This window comes from Diachasmimorpha longicaudata, chromosome 10, assembly GCF_034640455.1.
Source record: "Diachasmimorpha longicaudata isolate KC_UGA_2023 chromosome 10, iyDiaLong2, whole genome shotgun sequence".
Lineage (NCBI taxonomy): Eukaryota > Metazoa > Arthropoda > Insecta > Hymenoptera > Braconidae > Diachasmimorpha > Diachasmimorpha longicaudata.
This window is the reverse complement of record NC_087234.1, coordinates 1,866,327-1,886,621: the sequence shown is the minus strand read 5'-3', so window position 1 is coordinate 1,886,621 and position 20,295 is coordinate 1,866,327. Positions and strand designations below refer to the sequence as shown.

The window sequence follows — 20,295 nt, the reverse complement described above, 5'->3', positions numbered from 1 at the left end:
ATGTATTTTACGTCACCTTTTTCAAACGTATAAAACGTAAAATACATTTTATACAACAACGTATAAAACGTAAAATACATTTTATACAACAACGTAAAATACGTATTATACGTCACGCCGTGTCGCATGGAATTTACATGTTTTTGCACTGATGAGAGTTAAAATATTCAATGAAAAGTCAATTTCATATTTTTCGCGACATCCTAGGTATTTAATTTCCCCGTTCCGCACACTGTCAAGCGCCAACCCTGAACCTAGTAACCCGGCGGATGACTGCTTCTTATATAGAAAAATATATACATTAATAGCTCGATAACAATAATTATACCATTTCAAAAAAGAGTGATTCGTTACTTACGTTGTTAATTGTGGAAGAACTCATGATTTTAATGGAACGCACTTTATTAATAGTTCGTAAATGAAATATAATTATATATATGAGGGGTCTTTGATATACACAAAATTATGAATGTAGTGTATTGGGTCTAAAATAGGTACATCCGCCAATAATGGTACAGGAAGTGGCGGCCATTTTCCCCAGCACTGCTGGTGGCCATTTTCCCCAGCACTGCTGGTCGCCATTTTCCCCAGCAGTGCTTTCGTTTTTAACACAAATTTCATGAAAAATTGGTTAACCATCCGGCAATTAACGAGGGTAACAAGGAGAATTCAACTTTCATGAAGGTCACAAGGGTAAGAAGTACTATCGTAAAGTAACATTGTTGTGATCCTTTTAATGCTCGCCTCTAGTAACATTTAATAACTCCCTAGTGAATCTCATGAAATTTAGCCATTTACTTATCAGTCTTATCACCCTCATGACATTCGACCTCCACAGCCATTTACATATTTTTTACATTTTATACGTTTTATACGTTTTTTACGTTTTTTACGTTTTTTACGTACATTCGAAATCCGGTCGAATGTAATAAACCGTAAAATACGTTTTATACATTTTATACATTTTTTACATAATTTACGTGTATTATACGTGTAACGTAAAAAACCCTAGATCCCACCGATTTACCCAACCCTGGCGTGGGGTCACCCAAAGAGGATTGACTGGAGTAGAGGGTCAGTTCTGGGGATTTGAGTGACGCCAGTGGCATTGTAGTACCTCACGCCAGACGAGGCAGGGCGCCACACGCCATGTTGGGGTGTATACCCCCTTAAGCCGACTCAACAATTGCTCAGTAGTTGTTCCGCTGTCAGAGAGACTAGTCGATGAGGGAGTTATTCCAGTGTCTGTGGATGTCGCTGTGGTGTTGATGTTGACCCCTAACCGACAAAACTAAGCATTTGTTAGTGATTATTTGGAGCACCGGGTGACCGCATAGTGCAGTAGTGCCTTTGACAATTAGTGACGATTAAAAAATTTGGACAATTTTTATAAATAAAATGAGGATTGCTGTGGAAGGTTGTGCCCATGGAGAGCTGGAGATTATTTATAATGCTCTAGAAGAAGTGGAAAGATATGATGGCAAAAAAATTGATTTGTTAATTTGTTGTGGAGATTTTCAATCAACACGAAATCTTGGTGATCTCGATTCGATGGCTGTTCCTGATAAGTTCAAAGACATGGGCACATTTTACAAGTGAGTACCAAATTTTCAATTATTATTGTAATCTATACTATTTGCAATCTAACAGTTCAACTCCTCGTACACGTGATTTCCAGCTTAAAAGATATTTGGATTTTTATTTTCTTGTTATATTTTTGGGAAAATCTAAGAATTCACTCCAAAACTATTTTTTTTTGTTCGAAAAAAAAAGAACTTTCAATGAAAAAATTTAATTTGAATGTCAGCTCCAATTTAAAACAATGCCAAAGCAAATTGTGAATTAGAAACTCAACTTGGCAAAAATTAATTTTTTTAGTTTATTTAATCAAAATTTTTGTTCATATCTGAAGAAAAAATAGTTTCATTAATAAATCCATAAAAAAATATAAAACGTCATGTAATTAAACAATTTCAAGTTTTTCAATAGTCTTGATAACTCGTTATTGCGAACAATGAGGCATTAAAAAGAAAATCTCATTCACATTATTCTGTCCAATATTAAAATATTAGAAAATAGATCATCATAATTTAAATGGTAAAAGAAGAAAAAAATTATCTCATGAAAATGGAAAATTTTATATCTCACTGACGAAAAAAATGTAAATCAATTCCTAACAGAATAATCATTAGCCACTAGCCCATTTCCTCCAGAACAATTAATTTAAAATTAAATAAATAAAATTTCAGGTACTACTCGGGGGAGAAAATCGCGCCAGTTCTCACACTCTTCATCGGTGGTAATCACGAGGCATCCAGCTATCTCCAGGAGTTATCGTACGGTGGCTGGGTGGCCCCAAAAATTTACTATTTGGGTTACGCAAGTGTCGTGACCATCGGTGGCCTCAGAATAGCAGGTATATCCGGTATCTATAAAGCTCAGCATTACTTCAAGGGCCACTTCGAGCTACCCCCATACAACGATTCCACATTGCGCAGTGTCTACCACATCAGAAACCTGGAGATCTTCAGGTTGAAACAACTGACTGGAAATATCGATATTGTCCTCTCTCACGACTGGCCGAACGGCGTCACGAAATTCGGTGACGAACAGGCACTGTTAAGACGAAAGAAACATTTCAAGGACGATATTAAAGCTGATCAACTGGGGAGTCCTCCCTGCATGGAGCTATTGACTCATCACTATCCAAAATATTGGTTCTCGGCGCATCTTCACTGTAAATTTGCAGCAATTGTACGGACCGAGGACAACACAAAATCGACTAAATTTCTAGCACTCGATAAATGCTTGACGAAGAGGCCATTCCTACAGGTTATTATTTTGTTTCATAATACAATACTTCATTAGATTTATGGAAAAAGATCGTATCGGTCAAAAAAAAAATGTCCTCAAAAGTGCAATTTAAATGATTCTAAAGAGCCCAAATCTGAAAGATTTGGTCTTCTCTAGAGGAGGTTCATACAACTTTTTTCCATTTCATGTGCCTGAAAATGACAAAATGATCAATACGATCTTTTTCAATACAACATGTGATATTTTCATTAGATCGTGAAATATTTATCGAAATTCCAAATCATTGAAAATCCTTTTTATCACCGGAATCACAGCGGAATTCATTTCGATCCAACTAATCACATTCAATTCATTTCACAGGTTCTGGACATCCCTCATGACGAATATGTCCCCATGGAATTATCGTATGACCTTGAGTGGCTGACAATCCTCCACCTGACCAATCACCTATTATCTGTGAAGAACGGGGTGCACTACATGCCGGGACCGGGTTGCGCAGGACGGTGGAATTTCACACCCTCAGAGAGTGAAAAGGAGAACGTTTTGAGGAGATTCGGTGGCTGCCTGAGGGTTCCCGAGAACTTTGAGAGGACGACGGAGGCCTACAATCCAGAGTCCAATCAGAAAAATAACAAACAGTTGAAGTTCCGACTTAATAAACAGACGTCAGAGTTCTGTGATAAATTGGGGGTGGATGACCCTCCGAGTTTGCTGTTGATTATGAGTGGGGGAGAGGGCAGAACTGAGAGCCCCAAACAAGATGTTTCTGGAGATTTTGATAATAATTCGACATTCCAGGACTCGATCGATTACGACTCTGTTATAAGGGATGAGGATGAGGGTCTTGTAGAGAGTGAGAAGGAAAAGGCTGATGAGGAGAGGGTGGAAACTGCAGGGGAATCTGCAGTGGAACCCGGCGTGAAGAAGTTCAAGAGACGGAATCAAGCGATTTATGAGGATACTTCCGAAGGTATGGAGTAGGCGGGCGTGAGAAAGATTCTCTTAGCCCAGTCTATAAACTCGGAAGATTTTGACCAGACAAAATGTCCAAATTGCCTTGAAATGTTCAAAATATTTTCTGTTTCATTTTAAAATGGCGAAAATTTCTCATTGTCCTGAGAATTCAAGATTTGCATTATTTTGTTGGATATGTTGTCAAAACATAACTAAAATTGTAAGTATTTCATCCTAAATATTTATAACTTTCACATCGTCAACTTTCAGTTTTGTAATTTTGACGTAAATTTTTCCCGCGGATAGAATTTTTCATTTTCCCTTCTCAGCGAACAAATCAAATGTCAATGTAAAGAATGATTTTGTTAATTTGTAAATTGAATTAATTAGTGATGAATAATCAACGAACAAGTCGTTTGTTGTTAATTTTTCGTTTTTTTGACACTGTAAAATAAATTTGTACCTTTCCGCTGATTTATAAATTTTTACGTGGAATATTGTAAATTATAGAGTAAAGTAGGATTTAAGAAAAAAACTAAAACATGAGTTTTAAAAAATTTTATTTATCGACGATCTCTTGGAACATCTGCAAGTGATAACATAAAAGGAAAAATTTTTAATAAAATTATATTTTTTAAGATATACAATTGATTTTTTATTGAGGTTCACTCCTCAATGGCTCTTATGCCCGTCCAGAATCCAGTGGATTGAGAATGGAACAGGTGGATGGGATGCCAACCCCTACCAAGAGCTCCCAGTCAAAAATTTTCATTACAATATCTATTATCTACTGTCTTCTAAACGATTTATACAAATGAAAAAAAGTTAGATTGTGGAATCAATTTTAAATTTACCTTTGATCTTCTCATTTAAAAAATCTTCAGAAAAAAAGAGCAAAAATGGCAATAGTACGCGGTCATTTAGTAAAAAATAGTCATCATCAAATTGAAATTGTGTCACAAAAACTAATTAATTAACCGACGAAATAGAAATCGAAATTGTAATGAAATGTTGACTAAGAACTCAATACCCACCATTTATTCTTCTGGGACTTCGAGTTCACCAGAATTGACATCATCAATGAGATCGTGTGGTGGTCTTCCCTCAATGGTGCAGCCCACAGATTGGCATGTTCCAAGGATTTCCTTGACAGTTCCACTCAATTGTCTTGACATGGAGCGAGGCTTCATTGCGCGTGCAATAGCAAGAACATCGTCAAAGGACAGATTTCCACTGTGTTTGATGTTCTTTTGCTTCTTTCTGTCACGTGGGGGCTCCTTGAGGGCTTTGATGATGAGAGATGCTGCAGATGGAACTACTGATATCGTAGCCTGTCTGTTTTGAATTGTCAACTGTACTGTGATCTTCAGACCTTTCCAGTCACTCGTGGCTTTGGCAATGTCATCACCAACTTTTTTGGGGGACTGAAAATATCGATTTCAGAGTTAGGAATCTTCTTATTCTCATTGGGATTGACGTTTTAAAAGATGGATAGATGACAACGACAATCAGGAGAGATGTTTGTTTAATTACGTAGAAATTTTAGAAGGAGAGTTAACAATTGTTGTGATTCATCACATGAAGGAGACAAACTACACTAGATAAAAATAAAGTAAATCGTACTAGATAAAGGTATTTTAATTGTTTTTTAGAGTTTACCAAATCCCCTAAGAGAAGGGGGTGGGGTAAATAGTTTACGAAACTTTACATTAACTATTATTATTTTTTTCGATTAAATATTGAATTAGATTTTATTTGTCCTTCAATAGTTCTGAAACAACGAAGAATATCAAAATTTGAGGGCAGGTTTTTTTGCAACTTTTGGAATTCTTCATTTAAAAAAAACGCTACATTTTAAAAAATACATAGAAAGTGAGAAATTTATAGAGGATTTCAGATCTTGCGACGTCACCGGAAACCAGTGGATAAGATTCGGAATTATGGTAAAGGGGAACCAGAGTAATTGTCAATGTGAGTTTACAAAAAAAATTTACTAAATGGATAGTTCTGACTAGAGTGACATTTATATTACACTTTTATCGTGCCAATGGGCTTAGGGATGTTCGTTTAATCATTTGTTTGAGTTCGATTGCCATTAAGTACGTGGAAGTAAATTGTAGATTTTTTAATTCCAATATTGAACTTGTAAGACGAAAGATAGCAGAAGGAATTTGTGAGTGAAGAACAAATTGATATTTACCAAACCAAGAGGACCGATTTTCGGAGCAAGGGAAGAAGTAGCTCCTACTTCACCTCCAACACACCTCAGGTACACTGAAAAGCAAATGTTGAGGTTAAGTCACACATGTTTTTAATTGCAATATTTTAACAAAAATAAAAGCTTTGATGAGATAAATACCCTTTTTGACCTCATTGGGATCGAATTTTGGTGGCATTTTGAATAGTTAATTAGTGTTTTATGGATCCACTAGCCCGATGTAATCGGATGAAAATTGTGCTGAACCGCACACCACAAAATTCTATTTCGAAAAGAAATTGAAAGGCTGTTGGCTGTTCGGGGAGAGGGGGCGTGAAATAATCGGTGCTGAGATGTCGCACTCGGTCTCTTATTCTTCTTCACATCTGGTCATTGCTTTTCACGAAATGAACTAATTCGATCGTCTGTACTAGGTTTGTAGTCGTTTGTACTCAGCTTAAAATAATTTGTTACTTTCTCATTCATCTTTAAATAAATAGTTTCGAATCATATCTACAGACAAAACCTCCTACACCACAAACTGTAGACATGAGGGTTCCTTTTGCAGCACACACAACTCACTACTTATTTCGGATTTTTAATTATTCATTCGAAAATAAATGAGCAATTAACGAAATAGTATGAGCTCAGTACAAACGGATACAAACCTAGTACAATCGATCGAATTAGTTCATTTTGTGAAAATCAATCACCTCTCAGCTATCTTTTTACGGACAGCCGTCGACATCTAACGTCTCTCCCCGAAACCCCCTGAAACCCGAGAGGAGTTGTATCGATCTGATTGGTCGACATGTCACGAATGAGACAGTCGCCAATCATTTCACTAGGAACACTGTTTACCACGTCAGTGCTCCAAAGATTCAGCAAAACCTATGCAGTCATCAAAAACTGGTGAACTAAGTCGTGAAAGAAGTCATTAAACCAAATAAGTGATTAAAAGTAAATAATCATGTCGGACCTCAGAGACTGGATAAACTCACTACCGATATTCACACGCTACTGGCTACTCTCCACAATTGGTCTGTCACTGATTGGACGATTTGGATTATTGTCACCGCACGTGTTGATTCTACTGTACGATCGTTTTATTCAGAACTTCGAAATTTGGCGTGCCATCACGAGTTTATTGTTCTATCCACTAAATCAAGCCACTGGATTTCACTTCATGATTAATTGTTATTTTTTGTATCGCTACTCCCTACACTTGGAGACTGGAGAGTATCAGGGAAAACCAGCTGACTATGGATTTATGCTGTTATTCAATTGGCTTTGTTGCGTTGTCATTGGACTTATTGGTAATGTACCATTGTTGATGGATCCCATGGTACTCAGTGTACTCTATGTTTGGTGCCAGCTCAATCAGGATGTCATCGTTAATTTTTGGTTTGGTAACTATGAACTGCAATTTACTATTTGAGAGAAAGATTATCATTTTTTACTCCTTTACGAAGGTTATTATTATTATCTATATGTACTTGTCCTTCACTTGTTGTCGTTTATCAGGTAATGTACGTTGAACTTGATTGGTTATCACTAAGAAATCCCAAAAAATGGTATATATTATATATTTTCAAAGGGATAACTATGAAATGCAATTTCGGAGTTGACAGGAGGATTATTTTTTCCCTTTTGCTCCTTTTACGAAGGCTATTTGTATAGCTTTCATTAGATTTTTGTCGTCTACAAGACAATAGAACTTTACCCTTGTGAGGTATTCAGATTTATCAATACGTGGTTTTTCATCAATGTCCAGACGTTGAAGGGGACAATGATGAATAACAGAGAATAATCGAGAGATTCAATCTCCCCTTTCTGTCATCCAGACATTGATCGCTACGGTGTTTGGTGGACATCGTGGTGATCAGTCCCCTATACTCAGACATTGGTTAAGAGAACCACGACGTCATTTGGACACTCGTGTTAGACTGTCCTACAGATGTCTGGCCCATTGTCAGCACTCATGGAGCCGCTTAAATGTCATATTCAAGCAGTTTTATGGGTCTTGCAAGGCCTCCAGTTCAAGATAACGGACCGTTTGACTGTCTAAGTCTTGTGTCGATGATGACACAAGACAATATCAGTGCAGAAAATCGTGAGGCTGCTTAGCTCAGTGAATTTGGGGAATGAAATTCCAAATTTTTGGATACTTCACCCATAGGTTACAAACTTACGTGAACAAAATTATCGTTTTCATATTATTATTCAGTGGTTTTATTATTCAGTGGCATGGAGTTCCACTCCATGAGCCACTGAATAATAATCTTCCATTATTATGGAAGATTTTTCCTCAGTATCTTTCTGCAAAAAATCATAAACATTGGCCACAATTTTACACAAATAGACGTCTGACAATGAGAATTTGTGAGTCATTGAATACTCGCAAACCTAAAACCGATATATTTTTTGATGACCATAGGATCCACGATTTTCATAAATTAACTAAAAACATGAAAAATTAGATATTGACAATAACTCCTTAAGATGATTATTGACATCTATTTATTTACATGGCAGTCAATTAATATAATTAATTATGTTTACCCTCAGGTACACAGTTCAAGGCAATGTACCTCCCCTGGGTGCTCGTGGGCTTCAACCTGATAATGTCTGGTGGTGGAATGATGGAGTTGATTGGCATTCTGGTTGGACATCTTTACTTCTTCCTAAAATTCAAATATCCTCAGGAGTACGATGGCCCCGAGCTCTTGAATACCCCCAAAATCCTAGAACACTATTTCCCACCACATCGAGTCAACGTCCACGGTTTCAGCGCCAGTGCCCCCAGAGCCGGGGGACAATCTGCACCTGGAAGGAATATGTTTGGTGGTTACCAATGGGGGCAGGGCCAAACCCTGGGCCAATAAATTGACTGGTAGATTTTTCTTTGCCAATTTGCGTTCGTTCATACTCTCGGGGAGGGATGAGTGTAATTTTTACGTTATTTTTGCTCCATGGGAATATGATAATTACCATTGTAAATAACTGATATCATAAGTAATAGGCAATTTACTTGCAAGAGAGTTCTTTTTCTATTTCAAAATGTGAACATCATAAACAAAAACAAATACCTGAATTTTATGAATATTGTGGGAAAAAATTTCAACCAAATGTCTAAATGGTGGAATTCATGGTTGAAATTCAGTGGTTCGTTTTTGTTGTGAAGAAATTTTCGAATGGTCTTTCTATTGAGACATCCAGCGAATCGTGTGCGGCTTGAACAAATGAAAATCAAGCAGTTCTTTAGGGGAGAATTATTGTGTGGGTTGTTGCTGAATTGGTAGACATGACATCACATAAATTAATATCTACTTTTCAGTCAGCTGTTTGTGTTATTTTTCATTAACGCTAAAACGAGTTAGGAGACAATTTTAATTGTTCTGAATTCCAAATATGGAGTAACGAAGATTTACCCTTTTGGTAATTTAAAGTAGCTCTACACGTTTAGTAAATTCAACGATTATCGCAAACTAAACAAAATTGTTAGAATACTCAATTGTATTTGAAATCATAATTTTTTGTGAATTTAATTATTGTTTCCGTAAATCAACATTTCTGTGGTAGTCAAAAATTATAATCTGGATTTTGGATCATTTGACTTGAATAAATCAACGGATTTTTTTATACTTCGTAAAAGATAATCCATTGTTTGGAAAACATGTTCCATGATGTGTTTATAAGAAGAAAATAGTAGGAAATTTGACATCTAAACATATTCAAATGTAGTGTATCCGGTCGGTAAAATACCGACGAAGGGTAGAGCTACTCCAAAAAACAGTCACAAAAATATTGCGGGAGAATTTCTTTTGTAAATTAATATTTTCAACAGCAACATACTCTAGATTGTAATTGAAAATATTTTTTAAACTTCGGAGAATCGAATTGGAAATGTGATTTTTCAATTTCCGATGGATTTTGAGGAATTAAAATATTTTGAGTTGATTTCTCTTCACTCGATTTCTCATAATGTTTAAAAAAACGTTTGCATTGTTTGCAACGTTTGCCCAGTGATTTCCAGAATGTTATGATCACCTGCGATTTCTCAATAAAAATGGGAAAACGTAAATTTATTCTATCTCATTATTTCCGAAATATTCTGGTTTTCATTGACTTCCAATTAATTGAAATTCACCAGAGGCCATCGTGTGAACAAAAGCGAAGTGATCGATCGCATTACATGATAGATAGAAAAACAAAAATTTCATTAAAAATTACGTCTGTTCCGTAATCTGCTGGTCAAATCAGTATTCACTAAAAAATTATGGAACAGTTCCACTAAACGTTCTATACTTTTTCTGGAACGTTTTGAACTTTTTTTGAAAGTTTATTGAAAAAGTGAGTAACTGTTCCGGAATTTTTCCCAAATATTATTTTGACACTCCGCGTAGATAGAAAGCGAATAAAAACAATTTAATATAATTGTTGAAAATTTAATTAAATGATGTGATTAGTAGTTTTTTTTATTCATGCTAGACCCCAAATTCATACAAATTAGTTTCCAGTGTTTTTTGATACACACGGGAGCGCAGAGGGTGCACGGGTGCACCCCTTTGTTTGCTTGTATGCCTGCCAATAGTAAGGTTCCGAGAAGGACCAGAGGAACCCAGGTCCATATGTCTCACGATATCTGCCCTGGTCCCACCAGCACCTCGTTTCCATTGGCCGTTTTGCTCTCCACCACCTGGGGAAGCACCTGCTTCGCTCTCAATCTTCTCCTTCGTCTCTTCGAGAGATTTCAATCTAATCCAGCTATTTCCAAAAGGATCAGTCTCTGTGTTTGTTTCCATTGTTTGATAATTATAATGAAACCCTGAAGATATTAGATTCCGATAATAAATGTATAAACATCTCAACTACTTCCATAAAAACGTTTTAAATATTATCTTAAATATTACAAAAGTGGAAAAATTAGAGTAATCAATTTTCGTGAGTAATTTTAACTTCAATTTCTTTTTAACTAGGACCACCTTGACGTTGATGTCTATATTGCATCTTATAGTTTTAGGGCCATGTTTCGATTATGGCCACCATTTTTGATTAATCTATTTCAGATGTCATGTCTTCTTTAGATAAAGAAAATATTTACATAAAGGGCTGCAGACTGGTCACCTTATGAGGAAGTAGACTACTTGAAAAATTAGATAAAAAATTTTTCTTCCAATTAAAGGGTTTAAAAAACTATTGTGGCTTCTGATCAATATAATTTTCAAAATTACTAAACGAAAAAAAATCCATTTCTGTGTAAGAAATAGTTTTTTTGCATTGTATTTGGAGAATTCTATTACTTGAGGGTCCAAAGACAGGGCTGAATAGCCTAAATAACATTTGAGATTTAGATATCAAGTGTTGCTTGTTTTATTTTGAATTACTGACAATAGATTTTTACGTTCCAAAACCGTTTCCTTTGAAGAGAAAAACATAATTTCGTTATTTTAAATAAAAGAGAGGAAAGAAATAATGAATTTTATAAATATTAATTGGAACATCACTGGGCAATTCTAAATCTAGAGAATTCTGAGCGATGTAATATTGGCTGAATAAACATTGTGTGGTTTTTTTTGTGGACTTTTCAAAAACTTTATCGGAAATATTTTTATGTGACTATTATTTATGAATAAATGAATTTATTGCAAAAAACACTAAAGTAAGTTAAAGTTTCTAACTCTTCTCCATAACTGCGTTGGAAAATTATTCTCTTGCTGAATAAAGTTTAACGGTCGGAGAATAAACAATTGGATGATGAGGTGTTAATGGTGATAAGACACTCCCTTTATAATTTATATTATTGTTCATAGATGTTGACTATTTTTATAATTTATTATTCTTAATCTACACTTTTTATACAAGTTGGTTGAAATTTATTAATTTCTCAGTATTTATTTCAATTTATTTCTTCACTTGGATGGATTATCTTTTGGTTTTTCTGATAGTACATCCTCAGCAGTGGCACTGTTTCGGAAATTTGGAAATTGTTCCCAGGGAGCTGACAATTCAAATCTGCGAAATTCTTGGGCTAATTCGAGGGGTTCGGCGACAACTCGTTTAACTTCATCGTCGTATCGTACCTGAAAACATTAGTAACAAATATATAAATTTCATTTTAAACTTTGCTATTTTAGCCAACGATTCCTGCTGAATAAATAAGTGAATTGAATTTTGTTTTCCTCTAACGATCCGTCTTCACGTAGACCTACTTAGGTCGTGTAAATGATTAATCAATCAATCAATTGAATCAGTTGATCAATTGCTTGGTAGTCATTTGCACAAAATATCTATGAGATGGTAAAAAGCACCAGTTTAATTGAGACTTTACTATTTTATCTGCGATAACATGAGTTATGAATTCTTTTTGCAGAGCCTTTTGCGTAACGCTAAATAGCTAATAATAATTTTTTAACATCATTTTTTTTATAATTTAATTGACAACATTTCCATTGTCTATACGAATTGCACGAAATGAATTTCCCCAGTTTTTTCTACGATATTTTTCTTTCTACAAAAACAAATAAAGCAGAAAAATGAAATATTATTGAGTTTTTGTAGAATATTTTTCAATAAATATTTCTACGGAATACAATAAATATTTCTATGAAAAACAATCCAAAATCATTGCGAAATGCACTAATAAAAATCCAACAGAATCATCTGGCTAATTTGTTGGCTTTTTGTCATTTTTTTCGTAAGTATAATATTGATTGAAATAAAAGCAAAAAAATAATAGAGAAAAAAATCCCTTCACGCGAACTTATCAATTTATTTTACCTCAATAAAGCCACTCAATGGGAAATCTTTCCTCAGCGGATGTCCCTCAAAACCATAATCAGTCAGAATTCTCCTCAAATCTGGATGATCGCTGAAAAATATTCCGAACATGTCCCAAACTTCTCGCTCATACCAATTAGCTGCTTTAAATATTGAACAAACAGAATCCACTGGCGTCAATTCATCAGTGTAGGATTTCACCCGAATTCTGGTGTTATATCTGATGGACAAGAGACAGTAGACCAACTGAAATCAAAAATATTTCATTGAAAAGGAAGTAATAGGCCTGAAAAACATGATTATTCAACATGAGGATCAATTTTTTTTCAATCTACCATCTGAATTGCTTAGTCCAGTTGCTATTTAGCACACTCACGAGATGAGAAAACATAAAACTGTAAAACTATTGAATAAATTTCTGACCAGTTGAATAGAGAATGTTCAATGCAAAAGTAAACAAAAATCAATTTTTCTGTTCAACATATTCCAACTGTGAGAAAATCTCAGCTTAAAGGATTTCTATAGTTTTCTCCATCAAATTTTTCCAACTTCTTTGTTTCACTGCATGTTCATCCTTCATTATTAAAGTCAATGTAAAAAAATGAAATGTTATACTTTGATAATTATTTAGAAACATTTAATAAAAAATATTTCAGTCGAATTTTCAGAATTCGTCAATTTTTCTATTCTTTTGGATATGCTAAATTAATGCTCCATTATTGGCTGACAAAATCATTTGATAAAATTAATTAAAAATGGAAATTAAATGAATTGAAATTAGTGCTACCGGTGGTGGTTTTTTCGTATTCACAATAAATTGTCAACAGGGTTGAAAAAAACCTGACATGGGCGAGAAGTTCGAATTAAAACTTTCGCTGGGTCTCCTGTGTACTGATTTTGAAGATTACTCCAACGTACCTCAAATCTGTAGGGCCTACTGGGCACATCAAGAGCCGTGATATCAACGAGCTGACTGTACTGGGCATTGTGATGATCTCGTAAGAAAGCTATAGTGGGCCTGATCCCATCAGGAGCTATCAAAATTTCCAATTCATCCCCAGCGGCCATTTGGACCTTCTGGACATATTTTGGGAGACAATCAGCCACATAGCGACCGAAATCCTTCACTTGATCGAGGTTGTGGATCACCGGTTTTCGAATTGTGGCTGGAAACAATGAAAAAAAAAAAATTAAATTGAAGCTTTGAGGTTTATCATCAATTTATGGTCCATCAAACTTCTATTCTGGTACGAACTTAGCTTCAGATATCGAGTTTCTACGATTTGTATCAATGTGTTAATTTTCTAATAAAAATAAACAACGATTTTTTTCTGAGGAAAATAAATTTGTGTTGAATGGTAACAAAGGGAACAGTTCTTGAAGTGATTGACACATACGAGGAAATAAATCTATCGAATTCGTTTATAAAATCTATTGAATAATAATTTAACTTCCTCTTAGTTTATAGTTGATGCAGAAAATATTTATTATCTAAATTGGTAATTAAAAATATTAAATAAAGAATTTAATTATTCCCTTCGACCCATGGAAATTCTATAAAAAATATCTAGAGATTAAAAGTTATACAGGAGAATGGACTTATATGTGTTTAGCAATACATAGAAACGGTGGATCAAAGGAATGTATCAAAGGGATAATGAGTTCCATATAATTAATACTGCGACTTCGTCTAACCTTATTTAAACAAATAGAGATACATAGCAATCGTTGTGGTTTCTATTGAACATTTTTATTGCGTATTTCAATGAAATTGATCAAAAACTTCTGGAATAATAACGAAAAAGAAGCAAAGAAATTGTTGAATTGAATTCTGATATAACATTAATAGAATTCTTCTGAGATTCCATGCAAATTCAGGAAAATTTACAGGAAGAAGTACTGTCATGTATATTTTTCTAGGAACAAATATCTATTTAAGAAGAGGGAGAGGACGTTGTCCAATTTTGACAATTTTGAATAAAGTTGAGAAAAAAATCGAATGGCATACGTCAATAGAGAGAGTATTAATATTAATACTAATAATTAAATTAATCCTAAAATAATAATACTAATAATTAGGCTCACGTTTCGTTTCTTCTGTGTTTTCTGGTGTTCCTTGAGCATTTCTGAATGTTGAAGAAACCGAAAAATAACCTACAAGCATCAATCAAGTGTCAGTTACATAATGAATATAACAACCAGTTTTCACTAATTGACATGACATAATAGAATTTACGTTTTGGTAGTGATTGAAGAGTAATTTTCACAGCATTGCGAGCACTGTTTAGAATTATTGAAGCCATAATTGGATTTTATGTCTTCTCCAGGTGTCAGACAACCGAAAATACGGTATGATACAGAGACGTGAAACTGATATTCACCAAATACAACAGGGGACAACTACCTCGAGAGGCCGTCGTGGCGCTGTGTCTGTGGCAGCTCGACCGTCGGTAACTTCGACTCCTGCCACAATCGTGACACCCAAGCGCCAACGTCGGAAGCAGCAACTATCTCCCCGACTTGACTGCTAGCGCTGGGTGTCTGCCTTATCGATACTCAAGTAACTACGCCACAGCTATAGTGGATGCTGGACCCTTTGTATTCAAAAGACTACTTACCTTTTGTGTTGCCTAAGTTAGATGTACAATAAATATCTAGTTTATCATAATCCTTTAGTGCATTATTATTATATATAGTGAAACCCCAAGAAACACTATATGTCTGTGACCGCTGCGCTATCTCGTGGCGCCGGTGAGAACTTGTCCCAATGTCAAGCTTCCCAATACCCTCTATATCATACCTGAATCATGCCTATGCTGCTAGCCTGCCAAACATCTACTGTACTGAGTTATTACCCCACGTGTATATATTTAATTTTGTATTTTATGTCGAGGTAATAACACGTGAGTTATTTTTTAGTGCAAAACCATAGAATTTATTAAATAATGTTTAACCATAGAATTGATTTAATACGACTCATTTAACATTTGTGTTTGTACTTAAGAGAGCTTCCTAGGAAAGCTAACCCAAGTTGACACTGGTCCAAGGAATCTAGTGTAATTTCTCATTTCATTTTTATGATTCTTTTGTTTAGAATCTAATTCGAAGATGAAGACGTTAAAGGAGACGGAATTAATTGGATTTGCTGACCCGACTGATGTTGACAATGATGATGATAATGAGTGTTTACCAAAAGCGAAGGCCCCAAAGAAGTGCAGTGGCTTTCAAGGAATGGGATTGAGCTTTCCTTTGTTGAAAGGAATCCTAAAACGAGGATATAAAATTCCTACTCCTATTCAGAGAAAGGTAAGTGAATGTGATGGAGGGTTATCAAATCATTGGGATTATTCGTTTCTTTGGTAATACTTTTGAGTACAGTGACATACATATACACTTACAGAAAAATTTAGTAGCACCAGATGGTTGATTATGTTCTACGAAGTGTCAAAATTCCTTGATTTTTTTATTTCCAGTCAATAAAAATTCACATTTTCATCTTTGACTATGACGGAAATGTTTATTTTCCCTCAAGACAGCTTATTAACTCCTGATTGCAAGAAATAAATGTCTCCCACGATTTAATTATACGACACGATCTTTATTCAGTTTTTAACATATGCGATTTAGGAAACGATTCGATATAATTCTAGCTGGATTGATAATCCGATATGGTTAACTTTAGAGACTATTGGGGTGTCCCCGCGTTGGGGTGTTTCGGTCATAAATGGACGAATGGACAATTTCAAAATATTCCCCACATGATTTTTTAATTTTGTTAAAAATCGCAATTCTAAACCTGATAGAGTTTTTTTAAAATCTTTTTATAGTTTTTGATAGTCTCTGAATTGGATTCTGAAGTGGATTCTGAATCCCTCGACGAAAGTTCTCAAGATTTTCCTATTTTAGGGTAAATAAAACTAAAGCGAACTAAATTACATAAACCATTAAATTGTAAATTCAAATATTGAGAGTGCTTGGTATGTGTGGACAAAAATCAACCGTCTGCTCACAGCTGTGTTTAGTCCATGTCAGTATTTTATGGTTTTTCTCAGAACCATGCAGGAATGTTTAGAATAATTTTGATAAACAGAACCAGAGAAGGAACAGAAGAGAATGAATAAACAAGGGCCTTTTGTGAAATGGGTCCAGAGTGTGAAAACTTGGGTCACCAAGAGTCAGTTGCTCTGGAGACATCATACGAGAAAGATATACCTTTTGCGTGTGATAATAAAGAATTAAAGTTTATAGTCAAATCGTTTTGGTATTAGTTAGATAGTCCCTGCCCTCAATCCACTATCAATAAATAAAATAGAGCGTCGACCATTTGAATTGAATGGAAATTCCGAAGAAATGAGGGAATCAATATTTATAAAGAGATAGACCAATTTCTATAATGAAAGCACAGGATAATTTGAATGAAAATTGAAAAAAAAACAATATTGAAAATTAAATCTAATACTCGAAAGGAATTTAGATGAGCCAAGATCTAAATTTTACAGGACTGTGATTTTGCTCTTTCTGTCATCCCATTTTGAGTTCAACAACTTTTATTGACGTACTTCCTTTAATTTCCAGACAATTCCAGTTGCCCTGACAGGTCGCGATGTAGTCGCCATGGCTCGCACGGGTAGTGGTAAAACAGCTTGTTTCCTCATCCCCCTCTTTGAAAAACTGAAAACAAGAAATGCAAAAGCTGGAGCTCGAGCTCTGATTCTCTCCCCTACGCGAGAACTCGCTCTTCAGACATTAAAGTTTATCAAGGACCTCGGAAAGTTCACAGGCCTCAAATCAGTAGCGATTTTAGGAGGAGATAGTATGGATAATCAATTCAGCGTTCTTCATGGAAACCCGGATATAATCGTCGCGACTCCAGGTCGTTTTCTTCATATTTGCGTTGAGATGGATCTAACTCTTAAAAATGTCGAGTTTGTCGTCTTCGATGAAGCGGATCGACTCTTCGAAATGGGATGGGGGGAACAGATTCATGAGATCACCAATCGTTTGCCAGAGAACAGACAGTGTCTTCTCTTTTCTGCGACGTTACCGAAAGTTCTGGTGGAATTTTCAAAAGCTGGACTCAGCGATCCAGTTCTGATTCGTTTAGATGTCGAGAGTAAATTGCCTGATGAGTTGACTTTGTCATTCATCGCTTGTAGGAAGGAAGAGAAGTTGGCAGTGTTGCTGTGTCTTTTGAAATACGTCATTGCCAAAGACTCTCAGACAGTGGTTTTTGCAGGTATGATAAATGATAACTATAATTTCGTGATATTATTAAGGCCCAGCTATGGTAATTCGACAGCTAATTTGCAAAAATTTCCTTTTTTTCTACATTTAAGGGACTAAATTGCTTTCGATAATATTTAAATTTTCTGAAAGGGTAGAACTAGTGTCATCATTTACCTAGCTCTCCGAAGAAGTTGGGAGAAATTTACTGTGAATTGATTTAATGTTTTACAGTCTTAAAATTACCAATTATCACGAGATCATATTTTTCAGCCACAATGCACCATGTTGAGTACATCCACATGATTCTGGACCAAGCTGACATCACTAATACCTTTATTTACTCGAATCTTGATGCCTCCGCCCGAAAAATCAACGCAGCTAAGTTTCATTCCGGGAAAGTGAGAGTCCTCGTTGTAACAGATGTTGCAGCTCGTGGACTGGATATTCCACATCTAGATAACGTCATAAATTTTCATTTCCCAGCGAAAAGTAAATTGTTCGTGCACAGGGTGGGACGTTGTGCCCGAGCGGGACGATCTGGAACTGCTTACAACATCATCGCCAGAGATGAATTTCCGTATTTGTTGGATCTACATCTATTTCTGGGCATGAAGATGAATATTCTACCGGCCGACGGTGAGGCTGATGGGAAGGACAAAAACCCGGTACAGGGAGCCATTGGCCGAATGCCTCCGTCAATGATCGAACAGGAATTGACCGAGCTCAATACCTGGCATGAAACTATGACAGACCTGAAAAATATGGATCAGGTCTCTAAAAATGGATACCAACAATATCTAAGATCTCGTCCATCCGCTTCAGTGGATTCGGTAAAACGTTCTAAGGATCTCGATATCTCCAGCGCAGGTGTCTTCACTGATTATGAAGATCTCGGTCCTAAAGTCGCAGATTTTCTCTTGCAGATGAAGAAATACCGTCCCACGGGAACAATTTTTGAGATAGGAATGAAGCCCTCGTCAATGGATTACAAGATTATGAAGACAAAACGACAATTTCACAAGAATGCTATTGAGACGTTCAAGGGACAAGAAGATGAACGCAAAGAAAATGCTAAAAAGTTTGTGACCAAAGAACGTGAGACATCTCAACTCGACAGTAGCAGTTCTGCGGATATTGCTGGGGTCTTCAGCCAGGTCATCACTGATAAAAAGAGGAAACTGGATGATCTCTATAGAGAATCAAAAAAGAAGAGGAAGAGAAGAGAAGTGCAAGATCCAGAATTTTACATTCCTTATTCAGCGGCGGATAAACATACTGAAGAAGGTTTAGCTGTTAATAGTTTTGCTACGGCAGCTGAAAAGGTTCAGATGGACTTGACAGCTGATAACGAAGAGTCCAGAAGGTTGGAAACACAAGTGAAGAAGTGGGACAGGAAGAAGAAGAAAATGATCACTCTTAATAGTAATTCGAAAGTGGGAAAGATCAGAACTGAATTTGGCACTTGGATACCGGCGACGTACAAAACCAAGCGATATGAGCAGTGGAAGGAGAAGTCGAAAATTGGGAATGACAGTGATGGTGATGAAGAGGAAGCTGAGGACAGCAGGAGGCTGAAGACAACGTCGAATACTCATTGGGGAAGACACAATCAGAAGTTGAAAGAGAAAATAAGAGGAAGAGGAGAACTGAAGACTCCGGAGCAAGTGATGAAGTTGAGAAAATTACAGGAGAAAAAGAAAAACAGGGGAAAAAAAGGAAAGGGGTCTAAAGGAAAACGGAGAGGTAGATGAGGTTCATGAGAATATTTTTATGAAGTGTTATGATGAGATAATAAAATGGAAAATTTGGAATTAAGTAATATTATACTATTTATGCGAAAGGGTTTATTTTAACAGCGACAGATAAAAGGAAACAGTCTTGAAAAATCATTTTGCAAATATCGGTTAACTGGATGTATTTACACTTTTAAGATTGAGAAATTATCAACAAAAAATATCTTTCGAGAATTCATTATGACGATTATTAACAAACAAACTGTAGGAAATTTATTCTTTTTCGTGTTAATCCGCTCAATAATATGCCAAACTATATTTTAAAAAGATGAATTTTGGGTGAAAGACTATCGAAAATCCTTAAGAGGTCGTTCTGATTGTGCTCATAACTTCTCTTTTAAATTTCATCCCTTAATCGCGGCGAATAACAATTAAAAATCACGAGGAAAGTCAAAACGCAGAATTCTCCCTCGAAGAACGTTGGTTTCACTCCTCAATATTCATTAGGAACAGACGATTTTTTAATGAACATATAAATTTTCCAGGGCTTGATTCAATCGCCAGGATCGACAGTGGCCCCCTCCCCCACGT

The 20,295-nt window shown here is 35.6% G+C and overlaps 5 protein-coding genes across 6 annotated transcripts; 3 read left to right on the top strand and 2 right to left on the bottom strand.

Moving 5' to 3' along the window:
- Positions 1-1,043: 1,043 nt before the first annotated feature.
- Positions 1,044-5,193, top strand: LOC135166441 (lariat debranching enzyme). Its single transcript, XM_064128660.1, has 3 exons — positions 1,044-1,595; positions 2,250-2,832; positions 3,175-5,193. The coding sequence occupies exons 1-3, from the start codon at positions 1,399-1,401 to the stop codon at positions 3,793-3,795; spliced, it is 1,401 nt and encodes a 466-aa protein (XP_063984730.1). The 5' UTR covers positions 1,044-1,398; the 3' UTR covers positions 3,796-5,193.
- Positions 4,312-6,288, bottom strand: Rpl12 (Ribosomal protein L12). The gene is made up of 4 exons (XM_064128667.1): positions 6,128-6,288; positions 5,969-6,042; positions 4,803-5,192; positions 4,312-4,354 (listed from the first exon to the last, which is right to left on the bottom strand). Exons 1-3 carry the CDS (start codon positions 6,162-6,164, stop codon positions 4,806-4,808), a joined length of 498 nt encoding a protein of 165 aa, XP_063984737.1. The 5' UTR covers positions 6,165-6,288; the 3' UTR covers positions 4,312-4,354; positions 4,803-4,805.
- A 495-nt stretch (positions 6,289-6,783) lies between these two features.
- On the top strand, positions 6,784-10,436 carry Der-1 (Derlin-1). The gene is made up of 2 exons (XM_064128664.1): positions 6,784-7,374; positions 8,534-10,436. The coding sequence occupies exons 1-2, from the start codon at positions 6,936-6,938 to the stop codon at positions 8,848-8,850; spliced, it is 756 nt and encodes a 251-aa protein (XP_063984734.1). The 5' UTR covers positions 6,784-6,935; the 3' UTR covers positions 8,851-10,436.
- Positions 10,437-11,322: 886 nt separating this feature from the next.
- On the bottom strand, positions 11,323-15,138 carry Nd-30 (NADH dehydrogenase (ubiquinone) 30 kDa subunit). Its single transcript, XM_064128663.1, has 5 exons — positions 14,982-15,138; positions 14,831-14,899; positions 13,664-13,911; positions 12,746-12,991; positions 11,323-12,048 (listed from the first exon to the last, which is right to left on the bottom strand). The coding sequence occupies exons 1-5, from the start codon at positions 15,046-15,048 to the stop codon at positions 11,878-11,880; spliced, it is 801 nt and encodes a 266-aa protein (XP_063984733.1). The 5' UTR covers positions 15,049-15,138; the 3' UTR covers positions 11,323-11,877.
- A 359-nt stretch (positions 15,139-15,497) lies between these two features.
- On the top strand, positions 15,498-19,786 carry LOC135166439 (ATP-dependent RNA helicase DDX54). Of its 2 annotated transcripts, none has more exons than XM_064128655.1 (4): positions 15,498-15,648; positions 15,840-16,051; positions 17,321-17,981; positions 18,242-19,786. In XM_064128655.1, exons 1-4 carry the CDS (start codon positions 15,513-15,515, stop codon positions 19,720-19,722), a joined length of 2,490 nt encoding a protein of 829 aa, XP_063984725.1. In that variant the 5' UTR covers positions 15,498-15,512; the 3' UTR covers positions 19,723-19,786. The 2 variants fall into 2 exon arrangements, with proteins under 2 accessions (XP_063984725.1, XP_063984726.1); XM_064128656.1 differs by having other exon boundaries at positions 15,544-15,638.
- Positions 19,787-20,295: the final 509 nt, after the last annotated feature.

Coding starts and splice junctions, on each gene's coding strand:
- Nd-30 (XM_064128663.1), bottom strand. CDS start 15,048: ATGGCTTCAATAATTCTAAACAGTGCTCGCAATGCTGTGAAAATTACT. Junction 14,900..14,981: donor TCTTCAATCACTACCAAAAC/GTAAATTCTATT, acceptor TGATGCTTGTAG/GTTATTTTTCGGTTTCTTCA. Junction 13,912..14,830: donor AAACACAGAAGAAACGAAAC/GTGAGCCTAATT, acceptor CATTGTTTCCAG/CCACAATTCGAAAACCGGTG.
- Der-1 (XM_064128664.1), top strand. CDS start 6,936: ATGTCGGACCTCAGAGACTGGATAAACTCACTACCGATATTCACACGC. Junction 7,375..8,533: donor CATCGTTAATTTTTGGTTTG/GTAACTATGAAC, acceptor GTTTACCCTCAG/GTACACAGTTCAAGGCAATG.
- LOC135166441 (XM_064128660.1), top strand. CDS start 1,399: ATGAGGATTGCTGTGGAAGGTTGTGCCCATGGAGAGCTGGAGATTATT. Junction 1,596..2,249: donor GACATGGGCACATTTTACAA/GTGAGTACCAAA, acceptor ATAAAATTTCAG/GTACTACTCGGGGGAGAAAA. Junction 2,833..3,174: donor CGAAGAGGCCATTCCTACAG/GTTATTATTTTG, acceptor TTCATTTCACAG/GTTCTGGACATCCCTCATGA.
- LOC135166439 (XM_064128655.1), top strand. CDS start 15,513: ATGTCAAGCTTCCCAATACCCTCTATATCATACCTGAATCATGCCTAT. Junction 16,052..17,320: donor CTACTCCTATTCAGAGAAAG/GTAAGTGAATGT, acceptor TTTAATTTCCAG/ACAATTCCAGTTGCCCTGAC. Junction 17,982..18,241: donor TCAGACAGTGGTTTTTGCAG/GTATGATAAATG, acceptor CATATTTTTCAG/CCACAATGCACCATGTTGAG.
- Rpl12 (XM_064128667.1), bottom strand. CDS start 6,164: ATGCCACCAAAATTCGATCCCAATGAGGTCAAAAAGG. Junction 6,043..6,127: donor TCCCAATGAGGTCAAAAAGG/GTATTTATCTCA, acceptor TTTGCTTTTCAG/TGTACCTGAGGTGTGTTGGA. Junction 5,193..5,968: donor AAATCGGTCCTCTTGGTTTG/GTAAATATCAAT, acceptor CGATATTTTCAG/TCCCCCAAAAAAGTTGGTGA.